The sequence below is a fragment of the Solea senegalensis genome, linkage group LG9 (assembly GCF_019176455.1).
Source record: "Solea senegalensis isolate Sse05_10M linkage group LG9, IFAPA_SoseM_1, whole genome shotgun sequence".
In the NCBI taxonomy this organism is placed as follows: Eukaryota; Metazoa; Chordata; class Actinopteri; order Pleuronectiformes; family Soleidae; genus Solea; species Solea senegalensis.
The window spans coordinates 3,077,651-3,102,641 of record NC_058029.1 but is presented as its reverse complement, the minus strand read 5'-3'; the positions used below and the strand labels follow the sequence as shown (position 1 = coordinate 3,102,641).

Sequence of the window (24,991 nt, the reverse complement as noted above, 5' to 3'; positions counted from 1 at the left end):
TAACCCATTAAAACTGTATTATTAAATCACAATTGTCAGACTATTGAATGGTAATTTGTTACTCCACATCACCACATGGGGTGAATAAATACACATTAAGGGTTAGGGTTAAAATTATATAAAACAAATGGAAGAATGTAGTAAAATTCCCATTCATTTTGAGTAAAATCTGTTCTAAAAGAGCAATAAGAAACAATCCCAGTATTATTTATCATGAAAATGGCATTGATTTATAATTGTAATAACATTATACATCATATAAAATAGTTAAAAGAGACTTTATTACATAGTAACTCTATTAAGCCGAATACTATACATTTCTACACATGATTCCCTGGTTAGTGAGAGTGCTAAAAATTACATAAAACATTGAATGAATAGTAAACACACTAATGATAAAGAAGTGCTTAAATCATGTTGTTGTAATAAAGGGGTGGGTTAGGTCAGGGTTTGGGTTGCGGTCAGGGTTTTATCTTTTGTTTGTAAAAGAATGGTGGTAACAGGAAGTAGCCACACTCTCACATGTGTAAATCAGGTTTAATCAGGTACAACTCACAGTCTGAACACACATGAGACAAGGTCACGCGACTAATCCCTGTCTGTATGAATGTTTACATTTTGGCCATTATGGGCTTTTAAAATCAAAATGGATCATAGCTTTTATGATACACTCGTGTCAGAGTCAACACTGGGCTGACGACGTCCCCGTCGCCATGTCGACCGTGAAAAAACACACATCATATTTGACTGAAAAGCGTGTTTTGCGGCGACTTAAAATATCCTCCGCTGTTTGCCTCCCGCCTTCAATAAAAATGAAATCAATGTAAATTCAGGAACTTTGAGATAACACGTGTTCTCACTTCATTTGTTCAATAAATAATTAACTTTCGTTGGCTCCGTTTGCTACTTTCTGTAAATGGAACGTCACATCATTAAATGCTTGTAGTCGCAAGATAAAGATACATACAAACAGAGGTCTCAAACTCGGGGCCCGTGGGCCCATATGTGGCCCCCTAATAGATTTCATGTGCCCCTCCTGCACAATTATCATGTCATAATGAAAACATGGCCCGTGACATCCTCTTCCTATAGTAAAACACAGGGTATTCTTTGTTAGCAATGTTTTTTATTAGTAATAATAATAATAATACTACATTCAATGATATTCATCACATTAATTGTATTACATTCAACATTAAATATATATATATATAGATATAAGCTTGCTAGGTATTTTAATTACATTTATTATTTTTGTTATTTGGATTCCTTTTTGCATCATAAATCATTCACTCAATATCAAAACAAGCACTTTTACTTTGAAATTGTGTAAAATATCATCATCACATTAGTTATTGCAATATGATGTAATATCATGTTATCATGTGTTATATATGGCCCTCGGGGGATTTGAGTTTCAGACCCCTGGTTTAAAACAATGTGTGTTTTTTTAACATTTTGATGTCCTCATTGGGGTTAAATCTCTATATTTGTACAAATTAAATAAATGGATGAATGCAAATGGCTCAGGTGCAATTGTGTTTTTGTTTATTTGTGGAGGAGATTCAAGAAAAAAATGAGAACAGCAGAGATGAGTACACTCATGCCTCATCCGCATCCAGAACAGGAACCAGTCAAACACTCATGACAGACATTCAAACAAAAAGGGCAAGAACCTGGACCAAAAAAACCCAGTATTTACTGACCCTGTTTACTCTGACCGACAAAAATATATACGTTCACAATATTTGATCACGTCGTGGTAAAAGCTCTGCTGCTCAAACATTCTCAACAGCTTTAACACTGACCAACACCATCATCAGGGTTAAGACAAAAACCCTGCTTTTTAAAAAAGAAACTGGGCTAAAACGATTAAAAAAAATACCGCAATGGCCTCCATGTGAGCCCGATACAGTCCATTCTTTCCATCTCAGGTTTGCAGCATGCACGGGAGTTCAGTCCTCTGCTCTTCCATGCGTCCGCCCTGGACCTTCAGGAGCAGGGAGAAGAAGTCCTCGTCGTCCATGGGACCTGGAGCTCTGCTGCGCTGGTCCTCCAGTCTTCCCTGAGCCTACGGGTGCAGGATAATTGGGAAAGTGAACGCCTCACACCTTGGCAAAAGCATCCATACAAACAAACAAACGTTTTTTTTGCTTACCTGTGTCGTGAGAATCATATTATACAGATCCTCTTTCGGCACAGGAGGAACTGGTGCGGGCTTTCTCACAAGGGAGAGCTGCTTGATGCTGCCTCTGAAGCTTCTGAACCTCGGTTTGGGTGGCGGGGACCTTTCGAGCAGCGCCCTCTGGTCGTCGAGCCGGCGGGCTTGTGCCGTGGCCACCAGCTCGAAAAACTCCTCTTTTTGCAGCGAAGTCAGGGAGGAGAAGATGACTGCAGAGACGTGAGAGGACAGGTATCGGAGAGAGGTCAAGATTTGGACGGCACCGTTGAGTCACAGTGAGCGGTTAGTTTCATGTCATGTCAGCTCGAGTGGCATGACTCAGCAGCTTTACATTGGAAACAAATGCAACAGCTGCACCAGTTTCGTCATCTGGCAGTTTTAAAACAGTCAGTTGTTGTGCCTCTGTTTGGTCTGTGTGAACAGGAACGACAAAACATTCGAGTTTCTATCAGGCCTGACAGAAACAGAACTGTCCCTACAGAGGCTTTTTCGTTTTGTTCTCAAAACGTTCGCCACAAACATCATCGTCATTTCAAAAGATGTATTAATACACACAGAGCCCTCCCAAGTGTTGTGTGTTTTTCTTTTTTTCTATCTGTGTGGTCATGCCAATAAACTATTCCCCTATGGAGACATCAAGTTTCTATTCTATTCCATTCTAAATGCGTCCAAATGCTGTTGTCACGTCATGGAGTATATATGCCCCATGTGGCCTGTATGTGGCGCTGTAACTTGGAGAGACGTGGAGCCTAGGCGTAACAGCTGCTCACAAAATCCCCAAGAACACAAGAAAGAAGACAAAGAACGCAACAGCAAAAGTGGTGTATACATGAAAACACACGAGTGGCTGTTTGACATTACTGTGTATAACAACTTGTTCTCGTGTGTACAGGCCCCCGAGGGAGCGTTTGTGTGTATACAGCAGAAGAGCAGGGGGAGACGGGTACGAGAGGAGTTCGACCCTGCAGTCAAACTGCTGAGCGGAGTTGGTTTGAGCAGTAGAATTGACTTTTTAAACTCTTTCGGGGACACATTCATTGTGTTTTCGGCCGTGACGCCATCTCGCTTTACTAACGCATTGTTGCCTCCCTCTGTCTTGACATAAAGTCTCAACGCTGCTGCACTGACAGACAGAGGAGCTGATAACAGTCTAAATGTAATGTAATTTCACACCACAGTTTTGAAATAAACACCACATCCTGTGAACATGTTCCCACCTCTTCTGGCCGGTTTGTTTGTGTTGGGCTCCGAGTGGCACCTCCGCCTCTGGACGCCACTCTCCAGCCTGAAGGAGCAGCGCTGGTCGTTGAGCCGCCGTCCCTCCTGGAGGGTGCAGAGCAGCTCGTACAGAGCGTCTGGGAAGTCAGGGGTTAAGCGGTGAGTCTGAGGAAAAATGTGAGTAGGTGGCAGAAAAGAAAATGAGGGCAGCGGGAGGAAAGGTTTGTCAGTGAGTGGCACAGACCGTTTGTTGGCACAGCAAAAGAATTCACTTGACTCCTACGTACTCCCACATGCTCAGTAACAAAATCACACCTGCTGTTTTTCCATCACCAGATTGTTTTCCTCGCAGAGTGCATGCTGCCTCTGTCGTCGACAACAGTCGAGAACAATACAAACACTTTGTTTGCCATCTAACCTGCTAGGCGAGTTACTAAGGGCCACAGTACTTTCACTGCACGAGGAAACAAAGGTTAAGTGGAGTAAAAAACACTTAACAAACCTTTTTTGGATCCTCATGTGGCTCTGATATTTTCAACATCTTTATGTCCAGTTGTGGGACATTTTGAGAGACCTTTTCCTCGTTTGTGTCGCAGGCTTCCTCAGATCTTTCATTAATCCTCATTTCATCTGTCAGCCCCTCTCTGTTCTGTCCATCATCAGTGTACTTTCCCATCTGGCCACGCTCCGTGTCGCTGTGTTGCTTTTCCGAGCTCTGCTCATTCAAACATATTTTACTGACTAAATCTTCATTCTTCTCCTCTTCCTCTTTCTGAGGAGACTCTCCGGTGAAGCGCTGTGTAGTCACAACCAAACTGCCTGTCGCCCCGCTTTCAGCGTCTCCCTCCTCAGTGATGACGAGAACATCCAATGGCCCCTCTTCAGTCATTTCAACGTTGATGTCTGTGCGGTCCAGTAATCTCGCCGTCAAACCCTGAGAAGAGGACGTACAGAAACACGGCTGAGGTCAAAGATACCAAGGCAAAGCCATCGAGAGCATCATTATCAACACTTCAGAGAAGAGGAAATCAGTAAACACCACATATATCAACCCTGAACTGGCTCAAAATAGACATGAAGACTGCAGCTGTGTCTTCCCTGCTGCACAGAAAGTCCAGAGGAACAAGTTTGGCAAGTCCAAGCATGTTGGCTACACACATTTAAGCTGAAAATCCAAAGTTAAGTAATGTATTCCCGTAGCCGTATGTCAACAACAGTGTGTGACAATGTGAGCCGCTTCTTTCTTGTTGTATAACCCCCCCCCAAAAAAAAGTTTCACTGACAGTTATATTCCCCTGTTGTGTTCCTTTTGAGTAGCAAACAAGAAATGTCTTACCTTGATCTTTCCCTTCAAAACATCATCTCCTGGAGTCACCACAGCACAGCATTGTTAGTGTGACACTTGCCAATATCTTTTTTGAGAAGAAAAACAAACCTGCTGTGAAGGTTTTTCACACACACACGGGTGTGACAAGCTCTCGCTCTCTCTCTGTCTGTCTGACTGACTGACTGACTGCCTGTCTACCTTCTGTCTCTCTCTCTCTCTCTCTCTTGACTCCTCTCTTCCTGTTCCTCTTACCACAGCCCACCCCTGTTTATTTGCCCCATATCTGACAAGTCATGCTCATGTGAAATATAACTGTTAACCTCCGCTGAGCAAGTAAACTGCCACCCTACCGTTTTTTTTCTCCCCTCCAAATAACCAGAGATTAAGTCTTAAGCCGTCAAAGCAGTTGCTGCATTTTACTTGCTGCTCATTTGATTATGTCAGGCCCCATTTGCAACGTGTTGAAACAAGCGCACAGTTTTCTGATGGGGTTGTGGTTTTGGCTCACATCCTGTTGACTTGTGGCAAAAAGGAGAAGTATAGGCAGACAAGCGAGGGAGGACTGACTGAAGTGAGATTGTCACGTCAAAACTGAGACAGTATAATCTGACGGGTTATTTGTGTGCATGTGGCTGTGGTGGGACGGTAGCACAGCAACACCAGACCACATATAATCTCCTTTATCATATGCAGGTTTGCACCGCTCGGTTGTTAGTACTCTACAATGACAGCATTGTGCTATTTCCTTTCTTTTCTAAAATAATGTGGTTGAAATTGTGAGGATGACATGCTTAAAACCAGCTATAGCTATTCACCCAAAGAAAAAAAGAACCAAAAGGGAAAAAAAAGATATATATGGAGAGCATTGGTTGGTGGCAAAATAAAAATGTTAGTGCTCTGTTGACCTGCTGTAAGGGCAAATTTGTGGGAGAGTCCCAAATTTTTTATCCTCCGTAACATACAATCAAGAAAATTGTATTGTAATTTTATGAAAGAAGGGGAGATGGTTTTCTAAGGAGCTACACACAAATAAATCAGTCTGAACGTAACCACAACTACTTCCGTAAGTAGTTGGAACACGGAATTTCCGAGGTCATGGGGTATTCCTTCAGCGAGAACTCCCCCCTTGATTTCCCGTTTGGCTGCCCCCATAAGAACACTGCTGCTTTTAGCAGCTAATAGCACTTCTGTCATTCTGTAAAATTGCTTGTTTGCATTTTACCCAGGCTTGTCACTCCTTTAGTGCCACACAGTCTACCACAGAATACCGCCTCAACACATACGTGACCAGAGATGTCAAAACTGCTGCTTGTTTTTAACCGATATGCCCACACACTTTGGTACACCTGGGACAAATGGTCATAATTTCAGCTTGTTCATAGAGGTCGGTCTGACATGAAATGTCACCATCCACTCATTTGGCACAAACTGTGACACAACGCGCTCCAATCAAGTTAGCACCGCGCTTGTTTTGTTCAAAAGAAAAACAAAACAAAGAGGCCAGGAACCATTGGACACTTGGACGTTGTAGGAGAGAGGAACAACACCATAAAAAGTCACTAATGGTTGCTAATGCTAATGTAACCTCAAAGTTGCTGGATTTTTTTCTCACACGTTTTTATTATTTAATTATCACGTGAACAAGTGAGCTAACAAGTTAGCTATTGTCACAATCAGAATGTTGTTAATGGCATGAAGTCGGACGGATTCACAGCTAACCAATCAGAAACGAGTGTAGCTAATAAGTGCTTTCACATCAGCGTCTCCATAAAAACCAGAGAAATTCGCTAGATTTGCTATAAAGCAACTAGCAACAGACACCGCTGCTTAGAGCGCCTGTGTCAACAGCAGTGCCCCCTAGAGGACTTAACATAACTAACAAGAGGGTTTTAATATTACAGTACATACATGGAATACTATGCTTGAAAACAAATGCTAATGTTTTATCATTTCCTGCCAGCCGTACCATGAGAGTGATAATAAACAGTGATAATAAAAAAATATATTGCTGCTGGTGGTGGTATGGAGGATCACATCAAATTAATATGGCCCCATAATGACTTGGGCCGCACCTGCTCCAACGTGCTGCTGTCACTTTTGTGTTTCCATGGCTTGTACCGTTTCCTGTCAGTCGCTAGGGGACCCTGTCCTGGTGCGATGCCTCGGCCTTGGTCGTGTGTACTCGGTGCGTCTGTCTGTGAGCGCAGTTGGGCAGCAGTCGTCGCCACTGTGCGTCGTCGCTGAATATGTTGCAGCAGCAGCCTCTGACAGGCAACGGGGCCTCGAATGGCCGGGGACTCGGCATGAGCGGCCACCCCGGGATGCACGCGCTCAACGCGGTTCACCAATCTTCCCAGCACCGGTCCGACGGAGGCGACCCCGCGGGCCTCGAGGGCACAGAAAACGGACACGAAAGCCGCAGGGACATTGGAGACATACTGCACCAAATAATGACCATCACCGACCAAAGTTTGGACGAGGCACAGGCAAAGTAAGTGACAACTTTGATTGTTTTTATTTTTCAGCGTAACGATGCTGACAGTTGCTTTACTGTTGTGCCGCTTTATCGACTCGCTGTCGCAAAGTTTCCCGAACTTCAGTCCGTTGTTTAGATATTTTAGCCAGTAGCCAATTACTTAGCTTGGGAAAACGAAGTTGTTTTGACATACTTAACTTTTTCTAACACCGCTTCATGTTTCTTTTGCTGTTGTGTACAAACGCGTATTTGTTGTGGGCAGATTTGCTTTAGCTGGCTAGCCATTGTTAGCATGCTATGCTGCGCTTACAAAAGCTGTTGCTACAATAGGTTGCTAATGCTAACGTAAACGTCAAAAAGTTGCTAGGCTTTCCCCCCTCACACGTTATTATTTAATTAGCACGTAAACAAGTGACAATATTATGCAACTCTGTGGTTGTCGTTAGCGGTGCGCTAACAAGTTAGCTATTGTTGCCCCTAGCTCGCTGCTACACTGTAGCTAGCGTTAGCTAAGTTAGCCACAGGAAAGTTAGTTGGTGTGTCGCTTTATTTTGTTTTTGTGCTGAGGCTAAACCCCGTGCTAACAAACACACTTGACATGTTTTTGTTTCTCTGTATGTACAGGAAACATGCGCTGAACTGCCACCGAATGAAACCTGCATTATTCAGCGTGTTGTGCGAAATCAAGGAAAAAACTGGTAAAAAATGTTGTTGCTGTTTTCTATGTTAATGTTGTTAGTGTTGGCCTTGGGGATGCACGATATTGGAGCGTTTGTCGATATACAGATATATCGGGAGTTCTTGGGACGATAGTAATATATATATATATATATATATATGTATATATATATATATATATATATGTGTGTGTGTGTGTGTATGTATATATATGTGTACGTATATGTATGTATGTATATATATATATATATATATATATATATATATATATATATATATACATACATTATGCCAATAATATCTTGCATCCCTTCGTCTTTGTGTGCTACAGCTTTATTGTATTGTGTTGTGTAAGTGACGCTCAGGTTTCTTGTTGTCAGTGTCAAAAACAACCTGAAGGGGTGGGATAAACGTCATCATTAATCGCTTATTTGTGTATAGACAGTCAGTGGCAGACTGGCAGTAATTTTTATAAATGTCAACGTCATATAAAAATAGATACAAAAGACAACTGCTGGATGTACAGGCATGTAATAAGGCCTGCAGGGAACTGCAGCATGTGTTAGTGGTAATAACATAGCACTTGAGTGGCACAGAGCGTTTGCAACAGTTGGTGTTCATAACTAAGAGAGATTTCCAGGGTTTTCATCAGGATTTGAGGGGTCTTTTTCTAGCACTGACTGATTTAGATTTTTTCAGAAATGCCTTGGGTTTATTTCAATATTTTCATATACCTAATGTATGCACAAATTATTAATCGAAATCTGAACGTTAGAAAATGTGTTTTTTGTTAATTAATTTGTTTATATTGTGGTCTTTTTGGCAATATTGTGGATTTAAACCTACTCCCAAATGTCAGTTTACTCAGGAGCCTTGGCGAAGCAGGTTGAGGCGCTGTGGCTTAGTTGGTCAAAGTGCCTGTCTAGTAAACAGGAGATCCTGGGTTCAAATCCCAGCAGTGCCTGATGCTTCATCTGTTTTTAAATGTCCACTTTTGTGATTATTGAAGTATGTCAATTGCTCTCTTTCTCTCTCACCATCTTTCACATGAGAGCTGGTAAAAATATTGCAGGGTTCTCTGCATGCTGAGCTGTCAGGAGCAAACAAGATACATTAACTTTTTATTTTCATTTTAAAGGAAAGCTGCAAAACCAAACAGTCTCTCACTTAGTCCAGAACCAAGAGGCTCTGGTGTGGGTTATAAATAAATATTGAACACAGCAACTGTAACCTGTACATAGTGTAGGAGATTTAATCATTAAATAAACAACTCCTCCGTTTTTCAAACAGAGTGACTCTCACTTGTTTCTGTCTGCTGAAATGTGAAGGGCAAATGTTTGCAGAACCCTTGAATTGCACTATTTTAGAAGTCTTGGTGAAAGACGGGGGGATAAAATAGATGTAGATGTATAATGTTTCCCAATTAAAACCAATAGATGCTGGGTTTTTTTTTATTGACAGGCCTGTCAATGAGGAACAATCAGGAGGAGGAGCCCCAAGATCCTCAGTTGGTACGGTTGGACAACATGTTGTTGGCCGAGGGTGTTGCAGGCCCAGAGAAGGGCGGCGGGGCTGCTGCTGCTGTGTCCGCAGCCACTAGCTCAGGAGGGATGTCACCTGACAGCTCGCTCGAGCACTCCGACTACAAAAGCAAGTTGAGCCAGATTCGCAGTATCTACCACGCTGAGCTGGAGAAGTATGAGCAGGTATCGTGTCGCAACAGGACATGAGCGCTGGCATTGTCTGTGCACGCTTGCTTCTACTAAAGCTGCTCCTCGGAGGCATAATCCCATTGGCATGTTAGGTCGAGAGTTCACAGCACATCACAGTTGTTCCTATATTCTCTGATCCAAACGCATCACGCAGTATACAGGCGCTCCACGTCTGAAGGAGTAGATGCAGATTTAAATCTGTACAATACACAAACAAAATCCAGATCAGCATTTTCCAATAAGGAGTAATCTCCATCCACACTGACATGTATGCTGGGCTTGTGTGTGTCTGTATAAACTGGAAACACAGGCTCTGCAGTTGTTTGCTTAGTTGCTTTGAAAGTTGCATGAATGAGAAACAACAATGGTGAAAAGTAAAAGCAGGGATTTCTTTTATTTGTCCACTGACGAGGTGAAACTGAAATGTTGCTTTTTTTTAAAGGAAACAAATGCTGGTAAATACGTAATTTTCCAAATACCTCAGTTTCTACCCATTAAGACATACACATTCTTTTTAAACTAAAACAGAGCTAGCAATAGTAACACATTTAACTTTTTTTTAGTTGCTTGAAAACTCGTGAGTCATGATTTTGAAAAGAGCATAATGTAGTGCAGATGAAGATTATTGGACCAACACACATTCCAGCCTACAACCATACGCCTACTGGGTGCTAAACAACAATATACTGCGTTTTTCTTGCAACACAACACACAATAAAACATTTTCCCCCATTAGTTAAAAGGGCTTATACTATTTGCTTCACATTGAGTACACACTGCTTTATTTAGCATTCAGATGTTGACATTAACAATAAGCAAAGCACTTATTTACATAGGTATTTGTGTTTATACTGTATTGTAAGAGGTGTTTCTAATATATGGCATAATCACACCTTTTAATGATGACCTCATAAATAAGGATGTACCTAATTTAGTGGTCACTGAGCATACAGCTAAATGTATAGCAGAAGAAATTAGAAACAATTTGAGTTTTTTTTGCCTTGTGACATATTTGCTTCTCTACTAAAGTGAAAAATAGCGATCGTTCATTGCTGTATAAGCACAACAAAAAGTGTTGTGCCCAAGTTAATTTGTGTTATAATGATTTTCAAAGGAAAGGGTCACAAATTAAGTGCTTTAATAAATTAAAATGCCATATAAAAGACATGAGATTGTGAGAAATTGCGGCAAACCGGTTTGAACGTTGTTTCCTGGCTTCATTGCTTTGCACTTTTCTGTCCTTCACCCCCGCCCGCCCCTGCCCTGCCCCCTGGCCCAGGCGTGCACGGAGTTCACCACGCATGTGATGAACCTGCTGAGGGAGCAGTCGCGTACGCGGCCCGTGACCCCACGGGAGATCGAGCGCATGGTGGCCATCATCCACCGCAAGTTCAGCTCCATCCAGACTCAGCTCAAGCAGAGCACGTGTGAGGCAGTCATGATCCTGAGGTCCCGCTTCCTGGATGCCAGGTACGAGGATCCATGTGTGTGTTTGTTTTGAGGTTTGATTTCGATTTTCTTGCTCAAATGATTTGACTCTTATATGCTATCCACCAGACGGTTCTTATTTCCATTAAAAAAATGTGTTTTTGTCTTATTGATGACCTCTCTCAGGTATTTAATGTTTGGTTTATACATTATTTTTACATTTCAGTGACAAAATTTGACAGATTAATTGATTGCGGAAATAGTCGTTAGTTGCAGTCCTATAATCGATTAATCCACCGGTTGTTTTCTCAATTAATTGATTAGTCGTTTGCCCCATTAACTGTCATTACTTTGTTACATAGAGCAAAGAATCCAGTCAATATTCCCGTTTGAGAGGATAAAAACTCTTAAGAGCTTTATTTTAATTCAAAATTGTTGTGCAGCCCCTTTTATTTTTTACTGAGAATGATCTGAAACCATCATAATTCTGATGATCTGTGATGGTCACAGATGGTACTGTGCAGTCTGACCGTGACATTCATCTCTCGTGTGTGTCTCATCAGGCGCAAGAGGCGTAACTTCAGCAAACAGGCCACAGAGGGGCTGAACGAGTACTTCTACTCCCACCTGTCCAACCCTTACCCCAGTGAAGAAGCCAAAGAGGAACTCGCCAAATCGTGTGGAATCACCGTCTCTCAGGTAAAATCTCAGAGCTGTACTGTACTGCCACTCTACTGCTTCATCCGTTGATTATTTTCTCAGTTAGTTGACGAGTTGTTTGGTCCATGAAATGGTTTGGAAATATTTTCTCACAAACGGCCGTCCACATTTCAAAACCTGGAAATGATCACTTTACAACTCCTAAAATATAAGAAATAGAGAACATGACACAAAAGCAAAATATGCATTTGAAGAAAAATTAAAATATGAAATAAGATGTTAAAAAAAGATATAGACAGCTCTACAAGAAGGTAGAAAATATCAGAATAAAATGTAATGAAGTACTTGTGCTGCAACTTGGGCTACAAAGGGGCGGAAAATTCCTAGCTGTATTTGCACATCAGATTTCTTTAAAACAAGATTATTCAAATGTTTTGTCAGAGAAATCTTGCTTGGTGTTTCCCAAACTTCAAAATAACCAAGTTCTTGTCTTCAAAAAAATTATTCAGTTTTACTGATTTCTTTCTCATGTGGAACAAAGACACCGGAACATATTCACATTTAAGAAGGTATAAAAGCTGAGAACTTGTCTTAATTATGAAAAGAAACACCTAAAACGATAATTCTATTGTGAGAATATATATATATATATATATATATGTATATATGTACTATATGAACTATAGTCATTCTGTCAGCAGTAAAGAGTGCTGTGTTTGTTTTTTTGTCTTAGGTTTCCAACTGGTTTGGCAATAAGAGAATTCGCTACAAGAAAAACATTAGCAAATTCCAAGAGGAGGCCAACCTCTACGCCATGAAGACGGCCTTGGGAGCGAGACAGGGCGACGATTCCCCGCACACTCCCAACTCCACAGGTACTCGGAGAGAATAAAAGCCCCAGTGTTCAGCTGTTTGGCCCTAAGGCAGTGAAATATCGTCCTCTGACTCAGTCAAGGCTCCTCCACCCGCCCGTGGATGAGCCATACATTGTGACCTCGGTGAATAACTGGAGGCTGTGGGCTGTGGCTTCCATTAGCTGCGTCACATGAGCAGGAGTTTTGATTTTGCTTTCAACACGGGTCGTTTTTTTAGAAAAAAACTTTTATTGTGTCACAATGTTTGTTTGTGCCGAAGAGACAGGTTTTTAAAGTTGTGTCGTTCTCCAGGGTCTGGGTCCTTCTCTCTCTCCGGGTCAGCTGACATGTTCCTCGGTGTTCCGCCCGTGAACGGCGAGCAGTCCGCCTACCAAATAGGAGTGCAGGTAAGCAGAGATTTTAGACATTGTGTTTCTGCTTTTAAAGTATTTTTATTGCCTCATGTTTAATGTTTACTTGCTTTCATCAGTTTTATCAAGTTTTAAAAGGGGACATATGAGTCTTTCTTTTCCTTTCGTCTATAAACGATAAAATCACAATCTCGATTCACTACTACACGTGATCTCCATCTGTTAAAGGTATTTACAATAAAATAGGAAATATGTGCATGTTTATATATACATATGTAGTATGTATGTATGTGTGTGTGTGTGTATTTAAGGAAAAATAAAATTAACATAGAATAAAGTGACATTTGAACTTCACTTGAAATAAAAAAAACTTTGAATCAATTTTATTTTCCTTCTTAAACAAACTGCAAATGACAGGAAATTATTCACAACAGGTTTTGCTTTTATTCATTTATTTATTTTATGTTATTATTTTCCTTGTGGGATTTGAACGAATGTTTCCCCTTAAATTGTTACATTTGCAACAAAATACAAACATTTATTTTCATTTCATTTGTCATATCTTACTGTATGATGGATGACTAGATAATTAACGTTAAGTAGGGCGTCGACTAACGTCTATTTTCATAATCAGTTTATCTGTCGTTTATTGTCTCAGTGTTTCCCAAACCTTGAAACAATACTGTTTTTAACCTAAAATGATTCAGTTTTAATGATTTCTTTGAAAATAGTTGCATTTAAGAAGCCAAAAAAATCGAAAAAGCTCTTAATTATTAAAACATGATCAAAATAGTTGCTTAATTTGAAAGCTAATCACATACTGACACACACAGTGTGTTTGTTGATTTCTCCTCTCTCGTCTCCTCAGGCGAACGGGAACTGGCCGGGTCGACACTCGCCGCCGCCGGGCGCCTCGCCCCGCAGCGACCACTCGGACAACTCGGACTGACTGACTGGCCCCGCCCACTGGCACAGAGCGAACGACAGCGACGGAAAAAGATAAAATGACAGAAAGAATGATATCACACTTCCCACTTGGCTGCAGTTGTTGTTTTTGTATTTTTTTTCGGTTTTAAAACAATTTTTTAATTTTTCTTTTCTTTTTGTGCGTATGATTCGTCACGTGCACGGATGGTGTGTGTGTGTTGTGTGGTTTTATCATCAGGGTTATGGGTGTGTGTGTGTTTTTTTTTCTTTTCCACTATGTTACTGAGGTGTTTGTGGGGAAGGGGACAGGAAAGGTAGGGGATTGCATTATCATTGTTTTTAAGCACACTATATCTTTATTATTATTATTATTAATATTATTATTGCTGTTTTTATGATTAGTGCAACAACTATTTTCGTTTTAACTGCTCAGAAAAATGGAGAGAGTGCATCCAGTGAATGAGAGGGCAATAGAGAAAAATCCAAAGATTCTGTGTGTTTGTCTCTCTGTTTTCTTTGTTTGTTTGTTTGTGTGTGTTTTTTCTGTTTTTCTACCGGGCTTGTGTGACCCTGTAACATGAATGAAAGTGTGTCTTGAGTCCATGTTAAAGGTTTGAATGAGTGTGTCGACAGTGCTGTTTTTTTTCTGTACAGTGAAACACCTGTATTCTCTCTACCTCTTTTACAATAAAGACTCTCTGTATTCACAGCCACAGCCCGGCTTTATTTTCAATGTTTTTAAAAAGAAATGGAACATTTGGATATAGGAAATGATAGGAAAACACCCACGTTTTCTTTGTTCCTGACACACGGAAGCATAGAACTGTTTCACTAGAGAAGGAAAAAGTGCTGTTTCTTGTTGCATTGCTGTGCGATGTTTCAGGGAGGGATGAGTCTGAAGATGGAGAGACGATCCACAGCTTCAACAGGAACTTTGCCGCTCATCAGTTTGAACCGCTCGAAGGTAAAATGGACCTTCTCATTATAACCATGTTGATTATTAGTTAAGTTCATTTATTGTCCCAGAGGGAAATTCATTTGTTATCTTGTCATAACTCTGAGAAACGACTTATAACTATCTTGTTATAAGGAGAATTTGTCTTGTTATGAGTAACTTTCTCATTAAAACCAGTAACTTTCTTGCTATAACCAGTAGGTTTATTGATACATTAGTAACATTCTCTTTATAACCAGTAGCTTTCTCATTATAACCAGTAACTTTCTCATTGTAACCAGTAGTTTTCTTGTTATAACCAGTAGCTTTCACATTATAACTAGTAACTTTAGCATTATAACCAGTGACTTTATAATTATAACTAGTACTTGGCGTTTGTAATCAACCATTTTAGTTAAAAGCAGTTTGTTTTTTTAAATTTTAATTCTCTTGAGAGCGATTTACATGAAGTTAAGTAGTGTTACATTTTTAAAAATACTAACATAAAAACAAATGTATAACAACTACATCAAACCAAATCTGATCTAAACATATTAAGATGTTCTTTGTTGTTTGAGCAGGTTTTACGCATGAGCTGCAGCCTGTGTCTGTGAATACAAGTTTACGCACTAAATTAAAATAGAAACGTGCTGCTTCCTCATTCTGTGGCTGTTCAATCGCCCACAGGAAGATTTAGTGCAGTCAAAAACTGAGCGTAAAGTGAGAGATCGAACCTCCTCCTCCAGGAAGTGTGAAATCCAAACAGTCGTCACGCGTGCGTCCTCACTGTCGCTCGTATTTCCCACGGTTCCCAGCAAAACATCAAAAGGCTTTTCACGAGCCAAAATGTCAAACAACTGCGACCGTGCCAAGCCAGCACGAGACCCACTGGCCCAAAAGGCACGCGTGGGCCATTTAGTAACACGGGGAGGTGTGAAAGCAAAATGTGGACAAATGCAGAGGCGTCATGTGGAGCGTGACGAGAGCGCACGAGCGCGCACAGTCCTTATTAAGGAGGAAAAAGAAAACACGCGCGCAGTTTATATCAAATAAGAAAATAAGAGACATTTAAAAATGTATACATTTGAATTTAAATCTCACTTGTAATAACCGAACTTCTTTGTGAGTTTTGTCACGCATTTTGTTGAAGCAAATGGACACTAAAAAATGGTGTCAGCTCAAGCAGTGTCTCACTTCTCAAAATGGCACGAGCTACAAATGGCACTTCACTTCAATCCATGTTTGGAAAAAAACCCAAACATGTAACATTTAAAACATTTTTATTTGGATGATGTAGAATTTTTAGTTTAACACAAGTTATGGTATAAAAGGAAATACAAACATCTGCATAAAAATCACTAAATTTGGGGTTTTCTGATCATATCTGGTTTAAAAAAATGTTTGTTCCTGTTTTTGTTCCCCACATTGTTTTCATCTAAAATTAAGCAAATGTGATTTTTAATTTTACTCCGTTCTCAGCCAGGTGGCATTTCAAAGCCCTTATTTTCCATTTTACGCACGGATTTTACGCGTCTGTGCGTAATTCAGCCAAGCTTGATATACTTGATGTGTTTGGTTTACTGGCGAGACTGAGGCTTCATTTGCATCCATTTACACCATTAGTGGTTAAGTTAAGTTAATTTAATTTAATTTAATCTACCGGTTAAAAAAAGAGAAGGGAGTTTGGTGACGGGTGGATGTGTGTGTGTGGGGGACAGATGGGGGCGGGTTGTAAAACGTGGGGTGTCAGAGTGGGAGGAGTCTGAGGGAGGTAAGGGGCAGGGAGATAAAAGAGGCCTCAGAGACAGAAGCACTTTAGTACCTGATCAGTTACAGACTGGGAAGGATCCTATCATTTCACCAGATGAAGACACACAGTGGACATTTGCTCACCATGAAGCCCTTCCAGGAGACAGAGGACAGACAGGACAGAAAGGTAAGAAGAAAACCACCTTTTTTTTCTTCTTTTTTTGTCCCCAGAAATAACCATTTTAGCTGTTGAATTCATTTAAATGACTGATCTAAATGCTCAAAATGTATTTAATAGTCTTCTAACATCTTTTTCTGTGTCCTTGTTTGTAGGTCATAAAATCTCAGGTGGAGAAGCGGCGGCGGGAGAGGATGAACTGCAGCCTGGAGCATCTGAGGACAATGTTACTGCAGGAGCCACAACATCTGGTAAAAAGAAAACATGAGATTATTGTGCTGCTAATTATCATAGAAGGTTTTCATCTTTTTGTATTTGGTGGAGTGAAAATTGCATAGATGCAGCCAAAACACTGAAAACTGTTGCTTTAATGATCTGTGAATATCTGTGCCCTGGTCTAAGAGACAAACTCACGTATATGGTTCTTTTACTTTATTTATTTTTTAACATTTCACCTTAGTTTAACCAGAAAGTATCTTAAAACATGTAAGAATTTAACACATATAATGTACTGTGTGCTACTAAGTTACTAAGTCTCACTTTTCATCTAAGAAGCAATGGTGTTGTTTAGTTTTAAAGGAGAAAGTCTAGTGACCTATGACCTGGACAACTGAGAACCTCCACAGACAGATGTTTGAAATGAAGCTGCTGCCATCATCATTAACTCTGATGTTTCCTGTCTTACAGAGTGGAGCTCAAGGCAGAGTGGAGAAAGCTGAGATCCTGGAGCACACCATCCTCTTCCTCCAGAAAACTGTCAAAGGAGACAAGTCCAGAGCAGGAGAAGAAAGAGGACAAAGAGGAGGTCAGAAGAAGTCGTTCCAGGATGGTTTCTCCTCTTGCCTGCAGAGAGCAGCTCACTTCCTGGGTCCTCAGGGAAAAGGCCCGTGGCTCACAGCCGCCCTGGACACATACTTTGCCGCTCACGTCGCCCAGCGCTCAGACTCTGACTCTTCGGTGGAGAGCAGCTGCTCCTCCGGCTCTCTCACACGGACAAAGTCCATCCTCCGCATGCTCCGGCAGAAGTCCAAACACGGAGTGAGGACGCAAACCACCAGCATCAGCGCTTCTCTCCATCCCTACGCACGGCGGCGTCCCGTCCTGCCAGCGTCTCCCAGAGTCTCCTCACTGACACAGACACAGAGTCGGCGTGACGTCAGGGCGACGACGAGTGCAGGCAGCAAACAGAGCCTGACCCAGAACGGCCCGGTCACCCAGACTCTGTGGAGGCCCTGGCCTTAAAAACCATGAGGTCCTGACCTCTGAACCTTGAACTTTTTTTTTTTTTTTTTTGAAAAAAAACAGTCTTTGACGCGTGCCACCAGACTCACAGCCTGTAAATAATGTCAACATCTCACATGTTGATGTTGCTGTTGGTGTGTTTGATGCGTTTTGAGTGAGCTCAGGAAAGACAGACGTGGTCTGGGTTCAGAGTCTGTGATCTGAGTCTGGGCCAAAAAATTAACTCACAGAGGTGAGTAACACAGAGCAGAAGAGCCTCCTCCTCCTCATCTTCCTCCTCCATATCTCTGCGACTGACTCTGGTATTGACAATAATCCAGTTCCCCTCCATCACATTTCCAGCTGTGGCGCCACCTGCAGGGGTTTGACTCCCTTACATCTCCACACCTGAGCCCTGATGTTCATCCAAAACAACCCAACTGTTATTATTGTCTATTTTGCACACTTAATTTATTCTGGATGTCTCCCTATGGCGAGAAATATTTTTTTGTATCATTTTTTATCATTATTGTTATTATTATTACTATTTTTATTATTGTTATTGTTATTATTATTATTATTATTATTGAAAACCTAATAAAAAAACATTCCAAAAACTAAAAGCACATGTTGCCAGTGAGTTCTTTTAGTTGAGTGTGAGTGTGTGAAGCTTCAGTTTCCCGCAGAGCGACAAACTTCAGGTGTGAAGTCTGAGCGCGAGGTGACGGAGCCTCCTCACTTCAGAGGACATCAAAGACTCTTCACGCGTACTCTTCTCCTCAGTTCCGGGGAGAATTAAGACCGTAAAAAGTTTAATTTTTCAATTGTTTTATAGATGAATTGTTTTTAAATTTACTTACTAAATTATCCGGCGTTAACACACTTTCTTTGAGTTTTTTTGGTGCAGAACAAACTAGAAAATATTTAAAAAAAATACTTAAGATTTAAGCAGATTATTTTTAACAAAGTATTATGTACATATACATACATGTCGGAATAAGTCAATTGTCATCGTCCGTGACAGCAGGATTAAGTCGGATGATCAAACAACTTTGTTGCCTCTTGTCTTGTTTTCAGTGTCATCCGCCTCGTGTGTTGTGTGCGCGTGCCCGCCGTCTGTCCTCACACTTCCTGCACCTCTTTGAAGTCCTTTCCTGTCACGTGTTCTCCGGAGACTGACTGCACTTGGATACTATATGATAGTTTGTTTTTGATTATTCAAATTCATGTTTGGAACAGTGAAGCCAGTGAGCAGCGTGATGTAAAAGCATGTTCTAATATAAGTTTGGTTTATTATGATTCACATTATCCTTGTCATTTGACTCTTTTATATTTAACGTAGAAATAACCCAATGTAAACAAAAATGTTAATGATTAACTCTTTCGATCATTTAAATCGATTAAAACAAGGTCTCAGAAGTTTCAGCTTCTTAAATGTCCATAAACAAAAAACAAATCATTCAAACTTCATTTTAATATTCATATTAATCGTCGTGAAAATAATGCGTAGACCTCAATTAATGCAATACAATAAATGATGTGCGATACTGTGAAACATCACCGTTATAAACTGAAGGGGAAAGGGCAGAGTTATAGAAAAGAGCTTTACATAAACACTGCTAATTAATGTAGAATATTTTTAATAAGAAAATCGATAGGAAAATAACACAGTTTGCGTGCGTAAAAGTTTGGTTTGACTCCATTTGGCTGAACTTACGCACAGATATACAGTATCTTTTGTTATTTGTGTATGTGCAGGTTAAGATTTCACATTAAAGTGGTGAAGTGGAGCAACGTGGGAGACTAGTTTCAGCCTTTTTCTCGTGGGAAAAAAAGGGCGCGGGTGGTGTGTTTTATTATCTGTTAGAATTAGAACACAGTGTGTGAATCGGGGGCAAACCCAAATGGCACACAAATGCAAATCACGCACCACACGTCCTTTCACGCACCGCGTGTCGCGCTCATTCAGATTACAGCTGTTTCCATAAAGATCATTTCTGTTTTCTTCCTCTCTCAGGTTCATTCTGTGGATGCTGTGGTCGCTTAACCTCAGTCACTGATGAATGGAAACGTTACAAAATCACTCTTAGTGAAGACATAACGATCACTGATTTCTCTTATGTTTGATTTCTGGTGTATATTTTTGATCATTTAAGTTTTTCAGGCATATTAGTGTCATACATTTCTACATATTCTTCTCTCCAACTGTAAAATCTGTCTCTCGACGTCCAAATACACGTTGTTCTGTTGTGAAGTCTTGTTGTGTTAATCTTTTTCTCACAGGCTGCATGGAGCGCGCGCGCGCCTGTGTGTTTGTAACCTAGGTGTGAAGTGGTCGCGTGCTGCCGGGAGCTGCAGCGCGTGTCTGTGTGTTGGGGGCTGGATCATCAAAGAGCTCCTTCACTCTAATGAGTGAAAAGACTTTCCAGTGACAAGATCCACAGAGCAAGAGGTACATTTTAATCGTTGCCTGTATTTTATTCTTTCACATAAATAGTTTATGAATATTTGGATTTTGTATGATTCTAATTATTTGTGATGTTGTCATGACAGAATCCTGCAAGATGCTTTAAATGTCAAAGATTGTCAATAAGTATAAGAATAACAAAATGACAATAATGTAGATTAACGTGCGTAATGGGGACAAAATCCACAGCCAACTTGTGCCAAATGAGTTCAGAAGTTCGTGTCAGTGCAGCACAAAAACACACATTTTGTCACGCGTTTGCAAACGGACTGGCGCTAAATGAGAGCCTTTTAGTGGCCGCACATCACACATTTGCCACTTGACCGCAATTCACACATTCACACACGCGCAGACAAACGTTGGAGGAGTGTGACAGTGGGACCGTGTCCTGCAGCTCTTTCTCATGGCGTGGAGAAGAACAGGAGGCTTCGTCCTCACTTTTATTAGCTGTTAAAACTCTCAGGTTCCCACACGCGCACATTCAAGAGAATTAAAGCTTCAGTTGTAATAAGAGTTCAGTTCAGGTTTATTGTCCCGAAGAGGACTTTGTTTTGCAGTGTATAAAAAGCAATAAAAAAAGCAATTAATGGAACACAATAAACACAATTAACAGGCACAGCAAAGACTCAGCTCAACTAAACCTGACTAAGAACAACATCCCAGCCAGATTTCCACTGAACTGTCAATAAAGTACAAGAGAAAACAATCAAGAAATGAGCAAACTAGACAGAATTCTAACATTAAACCAATGATTGTTTTCATCATTTGTGTACCGGATTATGTTTTTTATACTTGTGTTGTCACTGTTCTTTCTTTTACATACTTTCATATTTTTCTTTTGTCTTCGTTTGTCAGGAGAGCCAGTCAAAGAGCTGATGACCTTCTGACCCAGGACCTTGTGTCATAGATCGTTGTAAGTATAAGGGGCTGCTCTACAACGATTTATTTTACAGTTTTGGACCAAAAGGTTTTACTTTGATAGCCATGAAAAGTGTCTCCGTGAGAGATCTGCAAAAATAAAACCCATCAAAGCCATTTTAACATTAAAAGAATGCAAATAATGTCAGAGAAAAATCGCATGTTTATTCAGTTTGGTTTAACATGTGTGAGACAATTTGCAACAATGCCTTCAGGCAAACGTGTGGGCGTGACTCATCCAGCTCCCCCTGTCTGTGTGTGTGTGTCTTTATTACCCGCTAGAATCGCTACATCATAAAAAATGAGTGTTTTGGAAAAGAGAAGCATTTCAGTTTCCCACGCGCTCTAATGTCCTCACAAAATGTCCCCGTTTGCTTTTCAATGTCAATTTAAGTCACACTATGCGTCACAGATATTTGCAGAGCTGTGCGTAAAACGTGCGTAAAAAAACTTTTACGCACGGCACACAGGTGCCGTTTTTAGCGAAATAAACCATGAAGAACGTGCGATATTGTTAATTATTTAAATGTGTTTCACTCTCTACAGAGTTTTACGCCTCTAACTGTTTCCATCTTAAAGATTCTGCATTCTTTTCTCACAATAATATGCTCTTTATCGTTACTTGTCTTTTCTTTTTACATGATCATTATTTGTTTTCCATCATTTCTTTCAACGTTTGTTCTTTATATCTCCAACTATTACAGTGAAAAAAGACAGGGCGTGTAACTCAGGTCAAGTAAATCCCCATTTTGCATATATTTCATGACATATTTTATGCGAATAGCGTTAAGATTTATTGAACTCACTGAAAGCTTAAAGGAACTGTTTTTTTTTTTACTCATTTTCAGAGATAATGTCAGTGTTGATATTGAAAAAAACAAAAATAAAATGGACTTTTAGTCGCTGCTCTTCACTGAGTTTCTGTAAATTGAAAGTGTTATGAGTAAAATGATCTTCAATAAGAAAATGAATAATATTTTAGCACTGGACGAGAGTCCTTTAATGGGGTGACTTTACAACAGCAAAGTAAATATGAACACATCTCATTATAAAAATAGAATATAGAATATAACATACAGTCTAAACATTAAATAACCTGCTGCTAAACTCTGACACAATAATAATGACGCGCGTCACCAGACGCCATTGACAATACTGGAAAATACCGAAATACCCCCCTCACACACACACACACACTGTCGGTATGTAAATAAGCTACACCACGAGCCACGGGTGACACCTCACGAGCGCGTGCCGTTCTCATTCGGCGGGACAGCTGCACGCACGTGGCTGCAGGATTAATTGTTATAGTGAATTGTGCCATTGGCGCGTCATTGGGTCTGCATTCACCTCCACATTCTTGTTAATCACGTGTTAAATGAGGAAAATGAATACCAGATAGATAGTTAGATAGATAGATAGATAGATAGATAGATAGATAGATAGATAGATGCCAAAACGGGAAAATATTGTGTTTCAGGCACTTTACAACTCTTTAAACATAAGAAATAGAAGAAAACAAACAATATGGGAAAACATGAGTGGTCTTTTGCAATAAAAACGACTTACAGACAAAGAAAAAAACAGCCTCGTATTTGCGCGCGTGTGTGCTTACAATAAACTTTTGTGGCTGCAGTAAAACATGGAGCCTGTGAGCCTTTAGGCTCCTCCCACCGCCCCCCCCCGGCAGCTTTAAAAGCCTCTCGCTGAGGCTTGTGGAACCTCATTGAGCTTTGACTGAACGACTTTACAGTTCTTACTGAAGCCACTGGACAGCTGTTGGACTACAATCATGAAACTGCTTCAAGACTACGAGGACACAAAGGCGACAAGAAAGGTAGGAAGGACATTTTGATCATTTATGCCTTTGTGGATCATTTGGGATTATTCCTCTTCTGAGTGGAAAAGCCTTAGTTTCATTCATTAATCCTTAATATATGGTTTCTGTTTATCTACAGAGTCTCAAACCTCAGGTGGAGAGACGTCGAAGGGAGAGAATGAACCGCAGCCTGGAGAGTCTGAAGACTCTTCTGCTCCAGAAACAGGTAAAAGCCACGCGCCTTTAAGTTGGAAATGTCTGTAGATGCACACAGTAAAACTCACCAGTTTGCAGTCAGTTTATAGTTTAACATGTCCTGAACTCAAATCCACCAGTAGCTGTTGGAAATTATGGTGACTGTTTTTCATGCGTTAAACGTGCGTAAAAGGTGGCGAGCCTTTACGCACAGCGCTTAAACGTAACGCTGAGATGATGTGTGGATTCAGGAACACGTTTTTTGCTTCGCAGGAAACGATGAACATATTTCATTTGTTATTTCGATTTTTTATTTATATTGAATTTCACATTAAAAGCTATGGTTTTACGCACACTGCAAATGACAGAAGTTAACTCTTTGTTTGTGACTTTTTTTCATAGGAGGAGACTCAACGCAGAGTGGAGAAAGCTGAGATTCTCGAGCACACAGTTCTCTTCCTCCAGAAAACCGTCAAAGGAGACACGACAGGAGGAGGTGGTGGAGGAGGAGGAGGGGGAGGAGAGAAGCAGTCTTACCAAGACGGCTTCTCCACCTGCCTTCAGAGAGCAGCTCAGTTCCTGGGACCTCAGGGAAGAGGATTGTGGGTCGGTGCAGCGCTGGACGCGTCTTTTGCGTCTCGTTTCCCCCGCTCACATCCACAGACGCCGTCCCCCACCAGCCCTCTCCTCCTCAGAAAGTCCTCCAGATCGATGCTACAGCTGCTGATGAACAGATCCGGACACAGACTGTGCGCACAGACAGCGACACTCAGCTGTGTGCAGAACAGTGGCGCAGAGGTCCATCCGTCTCCATCATCTCCGCAACAACAACAGCCTCCTCACAGACTGGTCAGCCAGTCGCTGTGGAGACCGTGGCCCTGATCACATCCTTTAATTGACTCTGGCACGCTGATTCACCCTCACACAGCAGCGTGTGTTGTTTCCAAAGACATTTATTTCAGTGCAATGTATCGAACATGTGACAAATCTGTAGATACTGTAAACTAAGTGCTGCTATCGTGCCCGCGCGGGCCAACACGTGACGTCTGTCTCCAATCTTTCTGATGTATTTTGCACCTTAATTTATTTTATATGTCATTTGTAAATAAACAATTGATGAAAAATCACTAACAAGTGTACTGTTTGTTGTTTGCCGGCACGTGCCCCCTCCCCCTGCACGAGCGTTAGGTGTGAAGATTAAACGGCACCATGTGGCGCCTTTACGCACTCAGTTTGACACAAACGGTGACACATGCGGAAAATATATAACAAACACAGGAGGTCAAAACAAACTGAATGCACGTGCATATTTATAAGCTACATAACTGAACTAATAGTCAAATTTAAACGAATGCAATCAAGAATTTCACATTTATAAGAAGTTGTAGCAGTGCGTAAAAGTGCCGTCACCGTGCGTAATGGCAAAAATCCCTTGTCTGCACAGAAAAGGATTTCAGTGAGAGTCTGGTGAAAGGAAACTGGTGCCACGTTGCAAGTGTATATGCATTTTTCTTTTGTTAAATTATTATTTTTTAAATATTTTCTTTTAGTATTTTTCTGCTAACATCTCGCCAATCTCGTTTAATCTCAGATTGAATTGAAAATACGAATATTTGTTGTGAATTAAGACTTAATTTAATGCACAAATGTTGCGGGTTTTTTTTATGTGTGTGTGCG

The 24,991-nt window shown here is 40.8% G+C and overlaps 4 protein-coding genes and 1 non-coding gene across 5 annotated transcripts; 4 read left to right on the top strand and 1 right to left on the bottom strand.

The window, feature by feature from the left end:
• Positions 1 to 1,531: 1,531 nt before the first annotated feature.
• On the bottom strand, positions 1,532 to 4,870 carry LOC122774165 (G-protein-signaling modulator 1). Its single transcript, XM_044033223.1, has 5 exons — positions 4,737 to 4,870; positions 3,903 to 4,334; positions 3,400 to 3,565; positions 2,159 to 2,391; positions 1,532 to 2,071 (listed from the first exon to the last, which is right to left on the bottom strand). The coding sequence occupies exons 2-5, from the start codon at positions 4,287 to 4,289 to the stop codon at positions 1,931 to 1,933; spliced, it is 927 nt and encodes a 308-aa protein (XP_043889158.1). The 5' UTR covers positions 4,290 to 4,334; positions 4,737 to 4,870; the 3' UTR covers positions 1,532 to 1,930.
• A 1,998-nt stretch (positions 4,871 to 6,868) lies between these two features.
• Positions 6,869 to 14,548, top strand: pbx2 (pre-B-cell leukemia homeobox 2). Its single transcript, XM_044034638.1, has 8 exons — positions 6,869 to 7,218; positions 7,828 to 7,901; positions 9,343 to 9,587; positions 10,873 to 11,063; positions 11,585 to 11,720; positions 12,415 to 12,556; positions 12,848 to 12,942; positions 13,775 to 14,548. Exons 1-8 carry the CDS (start codon positions 6,974 to 6,976, stop codon positions 13,853 to 13,855), a joined length of 1,209 nt encoding a protein of 402 aa, XP_043890573.1. The 5' UTR covers positions 6,869 to 6,973; the 3' UTR covers positions 13,856 to 14,548.
• On the top strand, positions 8,772 to 8,845 carry trnat-agu. The gene has a single exon. It is a non-coding gene; the product is annotated as a tRNA-Thr (tRNA).
• A 2,083-nt stretch (positions 14,549 to 16,631) lies between the features above and the next one.
• Positions 16,632 to 18,421, top strand: LOC122774964 (transcription factor HES-7.1-A-like). Its single transcript, XM_044034618.1, has 3 exons — positions 16,632 to 16,703; positions 16,850 to 16,945; positions 17,382 to 18,421. Exons 1-3 carry the CDS (start codon positions 16,632 to 16,634, stop codon positions 17,934 to 17,936), a joined length of 723 nt encoding a protein of 240 aa, XP_043890553.1. The 3' UTR covers positions 17,937 to 18,421.
• A 4,624-nt stretch (positions 18,422 to 23,045) lies between these two features.
• Positions 23,046 to 24,396, top strand: LOC122775045 (transcription factor HES-7-like). Its single transcript, XM_044034729.1, has 3 exons — positions 23,046 to 23,137; positions 23,259 to 23,345; positions 23,717 to 24,396. The coding sequence occupies exons 1-3, from the start codon at positions 23,093 to 23,095 to the stop codon at positions 24,194 to 24,196; spliced, it is 612 nt and encodes a 203-aa protein (XP_043890664.1). The 5' UTR covers positions 23,046 to 23,092; the 3' UTR covers positions 24,197 to 24,396.
• Positions 24,397 to 24,991: the final 595 nt, after the last annotated feature.